Source organism: Drosophila subobscura, chromosome E, assembly GCF_008121235.1.
Source record: "Drosophila subobscura isolate 14011-0131.10 chromosome E, UCBerk_Dsub_1.0, whole genome shotgun sequence".
Classification (NCBI taxonomy): Eukaryota; Metazoa; Arthropoda; class Insecta; order Diptera; family Drosophilidae; genus Drosophila; species Drosophila subobscura.
Window position 1 is genome coordinate 3367068 of NC_048531.1, and position 12751 is coordinate 3379818.

At 41.2% G+C, this 12751-nt stretch overlaps 1 protein-coding gene across 1 annotated transcript; it reads right to left on the bottom strand.

Moving 5' to 3' along the window:
- Positions 1-11026: 11026 nt before the first annotated feature.
- Positions 11027-11752, bottom strand: LOC117892569. Its single transcript, XM_034798891.1, has 3 exons — positions 11489-11752; positions 11267-11434; positions 11027-11182 (listed from the first exon to the last, which is right to left on the bottom strand). Exons 1-3 carry the CDS (start codon positions 11750-11752, stop codon positions 11027-11029), a joined length of 588 nt encoding a protein of 195 aa, XP_034654782.1.
- Positions 11753-12751: the final 999 nt, after the last annotated feature.

Consider the following 12751-nt stretch of genomic DNA (forward strand, 5'->3'; position numbering starts at 1 on the left):
TCACTTTGTGAGCGACGTTGTCGTTGTGGATGTCGTGGTTGTTGGGTTCGTAATGCAAAGATATGCCAAAGGTCCCCCTGTCCGAGTCCTTATCCGTAAACACACGCATATCCGCATCCTATGCGGACGTATGCAAATGTCCCAATGGCCAAATGGCAAATGGTGAAAACCAAATGCCAACTCGGTCAAATCGTTTTCGCACATGAGCCTTATTTGCATCTCATTAACATGGGGTCGGGCAGGGCAGGGCAGGGCTCTAAAAAGAGGACAGAAAATAATAGACACACACACAGACACAGAAAATGGCGTCACCAATACAGGTCCTTGTGGCTTTCGTGTCATTTCTATTTCCATTTTTCAATATGCCAACACTGAGTGAGATAATTATTGCACTAAAAATTGTTTGCTTCGTTTACTTGTTGGTCCCCTGTGTGTGTGTGTGTGGGCTGGCTGCCACGCCCCGGCGCACGCCTAATGAGCATGTCCTTTTGTCCATACAATGATTGACATGTGTGTGTGTGTGTGTGCATGTATTGGACAGTGAATGTCACAAAAATTTGATAAATTGTTTTACGACCATAATTTGTGCAACTTTTATCGCCCTTTTTCTGATGGCTTTCCTATTAGTGTTTTATGTGCCGTAAAAGTAGCCAAACACATGCACTCAGAGATATTTTGGAACCCCAGCGGAAAGTGTTTCTCACACTAGAAGAAGAAACTGAAGAACTAACAACAAAACAGATCCAATAATAGACAAGGTTCAGACAATTCGTTCCGAAATTCTACCATGAGTTATATCTTCTTAGAGGATTCCCTGTGTTACATACATTAATCAGGTATGAACCCATCACCATTTATCACACCTACTGGCAATTGAACAAGTTTTTCTCTTAGTGCAGATACAACATTCATCATTATACTGATAGTTGATAGAAGTGGCAACAAAATTGAATTAAATTATTTAGACGGCATATTCCTGAGAGCCCAACGTTTTACGACAGCGCAAACAAGCCACACACTCGTATTTATTCAACATTCAACATTCAACATTCAGCTTTCAGTATTCAGTGTGTTCTGTTGTACAGTAAATAATTTATGTTCTGTTCGTAACCTTTTTTGGTGGCCCGCGGCAAACAGGCACTGGGGTTACGAGCGGGTTAGGCCCGTCCCAGACAGATTGGTGGGGACTGTTTACAGTGCCGTGATGAGCCCCAAATATGGCACCCGAAAGAACCAGACGAATTATTTGGCTATTTATACGAGTGCGAGTATGTTTACATACCTTTCGGTTGCTTCTTCTGCGGGGCTCCAAGGTAGAGGAAAGATAGAGGCCAGAGGAGCAGGATAGGAGCTCCTAATCAGTTTTGGGGGATAAGCAGGGTCCAGGGCTAGGTCCGCCGGTTCTAGTGCATTCTGCAAAGAGATTAAAGCGGATAAAGTCATTCACTGTGAACGGAAGTTGTGGGGAAAATCTGCTTAGCAAATACGTCTACATATTTATGTACATAAATATATACTTGGAAGATACTGCTGCGACCTTCTTGGGGCTAGTCAAATATTGTGCTCTATCTATCTTCTCGGGCAGCAAACAAAAGCCCGTAAATATTGTTCTTCAAACTCTTGACTTTTGCTGCTGGAATTAGAAATAAGCCACTTATGAAATGAGGCTTAAAATTGAACAAAGGTGAACTAAGAATTTATTTAAAAAAAAAGAAGGAATTTAATAATTAATTTAATTTGTGTTTGCCTGCGGCAAGAAGTTAACAATGTACAAAACACACAAACATTTAAGCGAACTTCTTGCATTTGTTCAATGTCCTTTCTGCTCTTATTCCCCATTTGTCCAACACATTTATCTTAATATCAGGTTCCCTGCACAACTTCCGCCTCATCGCATTTCCCACTGTAATTGAGTGTCTTCCACAATGCGAGAGGAAAACTTTTTTGTCCGGCAACGGGAAACAATATCAGTGGTGTTTGGTATAGGTAAAATATGAAGCGACACTCGGAGAAACTACACTGCTTGGCAGGAGGAATAAATAATAGGAGTATTTTCCATAGATTGATGAATGGGATTGAGTCTTGCTGAATTTCTCAGTTTGACTGAAACGTTTATTCTCCATTCATTGGTAATAATTCCAAACCCTCCTTATGTGTAATACTTTTAAAGTTCCACTCTTCTTTCAGTGTACATCTTTCCGGGTTTGCACATATGTACAGCAACATGTGCATTTGTGCCGTAGTTGAAGGATCAACTTTTGTGGCCGGCCCCCTTGGAAAACATATGTTTCAGCATAGGAAAAACTGTCCAGCAAACTAAATACATACATAAATACATATCAGTTATGTAGATACTCGTACCTCTGTGTGTGGCAAAATGCAAGTTTTTTGAAATCTTTTGCTGGTTTTTGAATGTGTGAAATTGAAATCAGTTTGTGTTTACGCTGCCCCCCAACAAAGCGGCCTGAACAAATGAAGAGAAAAAACTTTAATGAAGTTAAGCGGGAAATTAATTTGCAGTGCTGAAGGACGTATGGGTAATGCTTCACAAGTATGGCTCCAATTAGGGGAAAAGTGCGTGGAGCACTTGCTCGAGTGGAGCTGCGAAACATGATTTTCCTACAACATAAATATTGATCGATGGTGGAACCCTCCACATCCAATTCCAACACAAGCGGCAGATAAGTCAGTCCCATTAAATGCTCGTTAGTACTCGTACATAGTCCCACTCTCTGCCCGTCTCTATCAGCGTGGCATATCCCCATCTCTATCTGTGGTCGCTCTGAGCAATGCAAATTATCAGTCGGCGCTCCTCTAATCAGCACACGGCAAACAAAAAACTGACATGAATGAAATTTACAGAGAACGACAACGAGCGAGACACTGGCTTTTCTTGATTTTTCTTGTATATTGGAGGGGTTTTCGTGTGGTTTTCGCATATCTTTCCACACCGCAGGCACGGCACCGCACAGCAAAGCAGAGCAGAGCACGATACAGTGCCACGCCCCTGGGTAAGTTTCTTGCCTCGCTTGCACGCACCCTCTTTCAGATACAGTGAAGGTTCTGCCATTTGGATATTCGGGATTCTTGGGTTCTGTGTCACATTTTTTCCGTCGTGCTGTTCGTGCGGCTATTTTCGTTGCCACTTTGTTTGTTTAGCGGGCTGCGCGCTGCGGCTTATCACATAATTTGAATAAAGTAGCTGCAATCTTGTGTCAGTTTATCGCAAATTAGACCGACAACGAACAGCGATCCAGATAAACACATCAAAATCAGCAGCAGCAGCCGCCGCACTATCAAAGTGCCCCAAAGGGGGAGGCAGAATGCGGAGATTTAGTGGAATGTATTGTAATTGGATTTGCCACCAGATTCCTACACCTACACATTTGTAGCATTCTCTAATCAAAAGACAACTTTTAACTAAACCTCTGCTTTATTCTGTAATCACAATTGTGTCTTGTCAGCAGTTTTCCCTGTGTTTTGATTTGATATTTCGTGTTAATGTTCACCGAAACATAAAGTAATAATGAAAACTGAGGTGTGTAATAGTTAAGCTGTGAATTTGTCAAGTTTAAACGAACATATGTACGTAGTACATAAATAAGCTCTACTGTTTAACGTGAGAATATAAGTGGATTTCCCTATAAAAAAGTGCCCGTTAACGAAGAGTAAACTTTTAAAAGTTTGAAAATCACTCATGCCATGGCGGTAGACTTTTTTATTTTGCTTTCCATCACAGTGAGTACGCCATGATGCAGTTAGCAGTTATTTTTCCGCTTTCCATCACGCCGAAGAATACCTTTTAATGCCGGAAAATCGAATTATGCATGTGTGCGAAAAGTGGAGTGGCATGGGGGGGACACGGACAGTGCAAAGGTTGCAACGATGGATGGGCAAATATAATTGAATCAGTCGCAAATTGCAGGACGTGCACCCTGCCTTCGACGCCCGGAACCTGACTGCCCCGATTTCCCTTTTTCCTTTTTCCTTTTTCATTTTTCTCCGATCCTTTTCCGCCTTTCCCGACCGTTACCAGGTGTTGGGCAAATTGCTTGACACTTTTAATTATGCAAATTGACTAACGCTCTGACAAAGACCACCTCCCGCTGTGGATGAAAGACAACCCATCGAAGAGATCGCCATGGAAATATTTTAGGTGGCAACTTTCCATCCATCTGCCCATCAAAAAATGTGAAAAGTAGCCCAATGAAACTGTTCACAATGGTAAATAAACACATCTAAAACGATTTAAAGCGTATGGCAAACGAATATTTACCCGCCAGGGAAGCATCATAAATTTACTGGGAACGGGAATGGAAATGGGCATCTGGCCGGGATGAACGCTAGGGATGGGGATGGGCATGGACACTGCCCAAAGACGCAAACGGAATTTCCACGAAAGGCGTTTAATTGGAAAGCAGTTTTCCCGCTGGCCATCGAAAATTAACAGCGAAATCAAATCAAATATTTGGCGGCACACGAATCAGTTGCCGTCTCCTACGACTGCTTGCCTCTCCGGCGGACTGTCTGTCTGTCGACTGTCTGTTTGTTTTCTCAAAATTGTTGAAAATTCGGACCACAGAGATCTGCATGGGACTGTGGAAATTTATTTGCTGCTTAATGGAATGCATTGGTCAGGTTAATAAAATAGCCTGCCGCGGCCCCTGAATATTTATTGAAATTTCCCCCTCCCGCATCCACCTTCCACCTCTTATTTCTGTTTTGTTTTTACTCTGTTGTACTGTGCATTTATGTCATAATTTTCCTGGCTTTTCGAATGGCTTTTCTGGCCCAATGTTTACTCTGTTGCTTTATGCTCTTTTGGCTGTTCAGAGTCTAAAGAAATGGGGATACGTGCTGGGTATTGCCACGGCACAAATTTACATATTCGAGGTCCTCCTCCCCCTCTGCCGGGGGGTTAATTTTCTTACCTCTGGCTGCTGGCTTTTCCTCTTGTTGCTGCCGCTGTTATTGCTGTTTTTATTTAATTTATTATTGCAGCATGCTGCTTACACTTATGGCTGCCACTGTAGCTCTTTTCGTACGTTTTTCTAGCATATTTTGCTGCGCAGTTCCTTTCGTGTAACAACAATTTATTCACGCTAATTTATCGCACATGGCAAATGTTGAACCGATTTTGTTTAAACTAATTTTGGGCACGTCATTTGTGTCATTACTTTTGAACATTTAAAACAGTTCTTCTTTATCAAACACTCGCGCACTTTTTATTATGTTTTTTTTTACATTTTCTCTGTTTTTTTTACATTTTTACCGTTCTATATTTACTACAAAAATATATTTGTTTTTCTGTGTTTTATTAATGTTTTATTAACTCTTTTGCATGTGTTTTTGTAGTTGGCTCGGGGGAGAAATGAGGCTTGTTGGGGCAGGAGCTTTCGCTGGGTTGCTTTTCGCCGGCAGTTCCACTTACGAACCGAGCGTGTGGATGCTTCTGCGGTTCCTTTTATACTTTTACCCAAAAAGCACCAAAAAGCTTTTCACTCTCTTTGGCTCTCTTTTACTGTGTGGATTGCGTTTTGGGTGTGCGTCCCACCATTATCAGATTGCTGTTGCTGTCTCCCGCTCGCTCTCTTCGCTACCTGAGCTGTGGCTGCGACTCTCTTTGTGGATGCTGTCTGCGTGTGTCGTGCATAGAAATGGACTGCAGTTTTCTTATCACCAGCTCTGGCTGCTTATGACGTCACTGAGAAGGCATCGTACTTGAACTCACATTTTGGGCAAATTGCACGAGTTAATTTCTGCTAATGTGTGTGTTCGTGAGTTGTGGCCATAAATTAGCCAATGAACAATTTGTGCTTTTCAGATTTCGTCTGGCACCGCTTTTGTCCTCCCGCTTCACATTTCTCTCAGAAGCGCTTTTTGCCTTTGGGAATGGGTTCCACCTTTGTTCGTCGGTGCCGCTGCCACTGCTCTGCTTGTTCTTGCTTGCTGATTGTCTTTGTTATTGTTATACCCTTTGGGCAGAAGGTCAAACTCATTCAGGCATCATCGAGTTGATGCAGGTTATGGCTGCCTTATCCGTCCGATGCCGTCTGTCCATTTAAAAGCAAATTAGTCGCTTTAATAGCATGACTCACATAGCCACAAAAATCTAAGAGAATTTTGTTGAAAAGCGAATAGCGAATGGCTCCGCGAGTGTATCAAATACTTCGGTGCCCCGTTTTTTAATATTTCTTATTCTTTCTTTGCATTGTTATTGTTGCTGTTCATTTTACTGCTGCTGTTTCCTATTGTTATACCCGGTACTCGAAGAGTAAATAGGGTATATTGTATTTGTGCACATAACGGTTGTATGTAACGCACAGAAGGAAACGTTTCCGACCCCATAAAGTATATATATTCTTGATCAGCATCAATAGCCGAGTCGATTGAGCCATGTCTGTCTGTCCGTCTGTCCGTCTGTCCGTCTGTCCGTCCGTCCGTCTTGTTTGTCGGCTAGTTCTCAGAGACTATAAGAGCTAGAGCCACCAAATTTTGGCACCAGACTGCTGTATGCTCACACTGAAACCAGTGTATTTCAAAAATGAGCCCCGCCCCCTTCCGCCCCCGCAAAAGGGCAAAAACCTCCCAAATCTACAATTTTGAAGATAACAGAAAACTAAAAACGCCATTCCGTAGGGAATGACCTTATCTATCAGATCACCAAATTGGAATCCGATTGGATCATTATTATAGCCACAATGAAGAAATTAATTTGCAGTAGCCAAACCCACCCCGTCCCGCAGCATTCACACTCTGCTTCGCGCTGTTTATGGCCTGGCCCCTGACACGTCACTGCCTCTGCCTCTGCCGCTGCCTCTGCCGCTTCCTCTGCCGCTGACTCTGCAGTGTGTGTCTATAGGGGAGGGTGGCGAGCTAAAGGAGCGTGTTGGCGTGAGTAGTGTTGTTGATGTAGATGACAGATGAAGAAAAAATGTAAAATTGGACAAATAACCGCTAAAGTGCAGATGTAGTACTGAGTGCCGGGTATAAAAGTTGTGACGCGTAAGAAGCGTCTCACACGTCCCTTCTCGTTTTTTGTAACTTTGTGTGTGTATCTGTGTTGGTGTTGGTGTTGCCCTCGTTTGCATTTAGCTTTCTGTTGATTTATCTCGAATGGCGCATAACTTTGACTCCAGCCGGAATAGCCTCCGCTTGCTCAGCTCAGCTCTGCTCTGAAATTTAATATTTATAAATATTTGCAGAGTAACTTTCTACGCATACACTTAAGTTCTGTAGTGTGGTTTTAATTCACATTTAAATTCTTACAAAATAATAGTACAACCGGAAAAGTAGTACACACTATTTTTTTGTCTCTACTTAGTAGTGAAAATCAAACAACCCACGAAAACCTAAAACCTGACAAGGTTTTCGTTTACAAATAATTTCAGAAAAAAGATATATTCAGTGTTTTCTTAGCGCTTCGACAACCAATAACTGTTTATATTAAAAAACGCCAACATCAAATAAAAAAGCGTTTGTTCAGAGCTCTGGTTGCCATCTTGACTTTATCAAAAATCACTAATCGAATTTACATTTAATCGAAGTCCGTACGTATAGAAGTATCCTCAGTATTCATTTATTCTGAAAAGATTCCAGCATAAAAATGTATGGCTTTGTGAAGGAGGAGGTGGCCTGAAGGGAGCATAGATAAGGGCAAAGAAACCATAGCATTTCAAGGCCCAGTACTCGTAGACTACAAAGGTATATTGAAAGCGCAAGTTAGAACACAAAAAGGAACCACACACTATGCAACAAATCTGGTAATTATTTTTACGTTTTATAGGTACTTTTTTTGCAAACATTCCCATTGATCTTTACTTTAGTCATTCTCCTCCTTTAACATTTCAACTGAACTTTTCTACTTCTAGTTGTTGGAAGTGGGTATTTTATAGTCCAAATATCATCTCTAGTGCTGCTCTCCTTGTTTTATATACTTAAATACATATGTACATATGTATGTATGTTTATAAATGTATACGGAATCTGTTTCTTCTACTCTCCATTCCCATGCTACGCCTAAAATTTGCGGCAATTTTTCAGCGTTTTACAGCAGATTGCCACTTCAGCCCCAGCCTCTTTCCATCCTTTTCTCTTCTACCATCGAGATATTCCCACTGTGAATCCAGACACACACACAGACTTTCACACGCAAACGCACACTCACACTCAGACAGCGACAGCCATGCAGGAGTCGTTGCCATTTTATCGTTTCCTACTTTAGGCAGCAGCCGCCATCTTCCCGCTGGGCCAGAAATTGGATCTCAACTCATCCGAAACTCGGCTCTACTGCTGTTCCTCCGTCTCTTTTGGCTTGGCCGTGGGTCTGCGCTGGCTTTGCTTTTATTTTTAGCAGTAGCATAATTTTTTATTGATTGGATTTCAGCGAAAATCACTTCCGGCCATAAATTTGTTATGCAGCCATCGGCTTTTCTTTTGCCCCGCTCCCTTTGACTTTCGGCGACTTGGCCATGCAGAAGGAAACTTTTCATGTTTTTACAAGAATACTTTTGTGTTTTGATTTATTTTACGTTTGCGTCAATGTCAATCGAGTTTCGACTTGCAGATGGAACGGAAGGCGGCATACCGTAATAGGGAGGCCGCGGAACAGCGGAAGAGCGGGGCACATGAAGTGCTTGTTTGACTCGAATTTGTTTGTTTGGCTTTCGTTGTGCCTCAGCACTAATGGCTTAAAAGGGGGGAGAGAACGGCGAATGGCTACGAGTATTGACAAAGAAAATTTGCACACTGTTTGCATTACATTACATTCGTACGTCCCTGTGCGTGTGTGTGTGCGTGCAGCCTTTGGGCAAAATCAAATACAAACACACGAGCGAGCCATCCCAACAAATTACTGGAAAATGTTATCAAAAATGAAAGCGCTGCTGCTTCGTAATTTAATATTTCAATCAGGGAGCCTTGAGGTTAATGTCCTGCCCCATCAATGTCCTGGCAACCAAGCCACGCGGCTTTAGGGATAAGCCTTCATAGTGGGACAGCAGGCAGCGCAAATGAACAAATGAAAGACATGTCCATAACAACAGCTGCTGGACTCACACAAACATCCGAATAGAGACACACGCACACAAACACACACACTAAAGAGAGGGCATTTTGCTAAGAGAATTATGACGTCACAAACCAAGCCAAAAAGAGAGGCGGAAAGAGAAAGCGGAAGTGCGCCTGCGTTGGCCAGGACTCGCCACACTTCCGGCCAGAGCAGCGACCATATGACATCATTGAAAACAAACCTCGAGCTTTGGTAATGAAATTATGCGTTTTTTCTGCAACTACTCTGTGTGTGTGTGTGTGTGTGTGTGTGTGTGGTGTGGTGTGTGAGAGTGAGATGGGAGCATAGTTTTTGGCTTCTGATGTGGCGCCTAACCATTGTGCTGACGTCACCGACCAGACCCGACCCGACACGACTGTGCACTCGAATGTAAAATTGGCAAATAAATAGGATTTCACTTGAAGCGTTTGTTGCACGCCGCACACTCCCTCGCCACCACTCCTTGGTGTAGTGTGAAAGGAAGCCCTGCGCAGACCAGGATGACATAAGACGAGCAACACTCCCAGCGAAATCCAGGAGGGGTTTGCAGTGTAGGTCTAGGGCTGCTAGGGTCACCGTCACCGCCACCGCCACCAAAGACAATGACATTTCGATGGTCTGGGCGGCGGCCTAATTGAATCATAAGCCCGTGCAGCACCACTCTCCGCTTTACGACAGCTGCAGCTGGGTTTTTTTTTCAATAATCTCCATTAAAAATAAGCGGAGAAGGAGATGAAACCTTAATGTGTTCCCATTTTTTATACCCGGTGCTCGAAGAGTAAATAGGGTATATTGTATTTGTGGTCGGAGCAATGTAACGCACAGAAAGAAACGATTCCAACCCCATAAAGCATAGACATACATATATTCTTGATCAGCATCAATACCCGAGTCTATGTCTGTCTGTCCGTCCGTCTGTCGGGATGAGCGCCTGGATATCAGAGACTACAAGAGCTAGAGTCAACAAATTTTGTGTAAAGACTCATGTTATATCACAGACGTTGTCGGCGCGTTGGCGGGAGAGGTGCTGTATATGTAGATGACATATGTAGTAAAAATGTAACATGTAAAATTCGAAAAAAACAATAAGGACAGATGTACTGAGTACCGGGTATAAAAGTTGTGACGAGTAGGAAGAGTCTCACGCTCCTCCTCGTTGTGTTATTGTTTTACGCGCCATTACGCTCGCTTTAATATTGGATGCTGGGGCGAATGTTGCAGCTACTCTCTCCGTGCTTCCCCAGGACAGAAAGCCATAATTGTGTGACGTCAATGACAGAGTGGCGATGCTCTGGCTGGTAGACCACTTTTTTATAATTTCTGCTATTGGTGTGCTTTAAATAATCCAAGGCCAATCCTCTGTTGTCAAATACCAATGGAAAAAAGGGATAACGGTTGCCAAAACTCTGTCAAAAGTGCAAAAACAAGTCCTTGGATTGGTCATCAATACCAAGCGGAGAATGAGGCTCAGCTAAAAAAAGTACGACAATGTGTTTATTTAGGTCGGGATACAAAATTGCAAAACTCTGCAAAATATGTAGGTTTCCACATTAAAGTTAATTAAATTATGCGCCGACTTTATCGGCTTTTAATGTTAATTGGCAAATAGCAAATTGTGGATTAAATTCTATAATTTTACAAATATACACCGAAGCCACTGGAAGTTTTTACACTGACATTTTCTCATATGCCCAGTACATATTGATCCTAGCGACCTCTGATATAGACCTACGATAGACCCATAGACTTCAAGCACCAACTGTACAAAAATATTGCTAAGTCGGGGAAAAAATAATTAAGAATAATAATAGAAACTCTACATTAAAATGATGTTGTAAATTACATATACATTATCTGGTTTCACAAACAATAATAACATACATATGTATGTATGTATATCTAATTTATTATTTATTGTTATCTTTGTTAAATTACCTTCACCGCCACGTGGGACAAGAAAATCCTTTGTCCAATAATTTAGGAAAGACTAACATACAATTTGACGACTGCACGACGGATGTCGTAGGCCAAAAAGTGCATCTCAACCATGTAATCGCCCTCAGGAAATTTCAGAATATTCGTCAGTTGGTTATTGGCGTGCTCGATGCTAGCCTTTTCCACCATTATATCATGCTAAAGAAATAATGTTATGGAATATATGTATGTACATATACATACATATGTGATTATATATGTACATATCTACTGTACACTTACATTGAAGGGACATGAGTGATTCATGTTGGAAAAATCTTTGATGAAATCATGAAAATAGCTAACGACGGGAAACGATTTTCGATGTTTTAAGAATTTGCAGGCATCCACAGTGAAATTGTAAAGGAATGGCCTGTATCCACTTAGTCGTTTGTATAGCCCGAAGCTTAGCTAAAATTGAGAAATTTACAAACAATTTCTGCGAGCTCTATTTTGCATACACACCGTGACCTTGGTAACGGGAATTTTAAATAGTTTGACTTTCACCGATAAGTATTTGTAGCTTCGGTTAACAGACTTCAGGTAACAATATTCGAAATCAGAGAAATCCAAATCCGTAGAATTGCACTTAATGTTGGTGAACTCCACTCGACAAGCGATCTTCAAGGTGTTGTAATTTTGTGTTTTGTTAACAATCACAATCCTTACCTCTGCAACCAAATAGGACCCGACCAGGACGTACACAAAACAGTTGGGAGTGGAGCACATCATGCCCATTGAACAAAGCCATCAAGACTAAATTGTATTTAGCATTATTGAATGTACATGTGTACACATGTATGTATGTACATATGTACCGATATAACAGTATTTATGTACATATATGGAATATGTCAATAACCATCTTAAAATTTAAGTGAAGCATTTAGTCAAGGTCTATTGATCAAGTGTTAGCTCTGGATATAGGCTATCGCTGACCTGCAATACCCTAGCTAAAAAGTCATGGTCAATAAACATTATAAACATGACAAAAATACATTTAAATATTTTTAGTATGAGAGAAATTATTGACTTTTGGTTTGAAAATGGTATTCGATATACAAATTAAACAACTTCTTTCCATTTCTTTTGGCAAATGACTAAATTGTGGATTAAACTGCCAAATTTTACATTAATGAAAATACACATGTGTTTGTGGTAAGCATGGAAAATTTGTACATAAGTATTAATGTACATATGTAACTATTGTTTACGCAGACAGCCTAAAATTATGCTACAAGAAATAAGGTCAGCAACACACATTACATTAACATTAACAGAAACTAATTTAAGGCGGAGAATTTAGTACTGGCCTTCTGATCTCTAATTTGGTGCAGATATAAACCCATCACGAAGCACTCACTACCAGTATGCAGGCATCCACAGTGAAATTGTAAAGGAAATGGCCTGTATCCACTAAATTGTTTGTACAACCCATTGTAAATACATGCAGTGACCTTGGTTACGGGAATTTTATATAGTTTTACTTCCAACGATACTTTTTTGTAGCTTCGGTTCACAGACTTCAAATAGCAATATTCGAAATCAGATAAATCCAAACCTATAGAATTGTACTTATTGTTGGTGAACTCCACTCGACAAGTTGTAGTTTTTGATAGAATTAGTTCACAATATTATTAGTTTACAACAATATAGGACATGAACAGAAGGTACACGAAAAACTGAGAGTGGAGCACATCATGCCCATTGAACAAAGTAATTAAGACT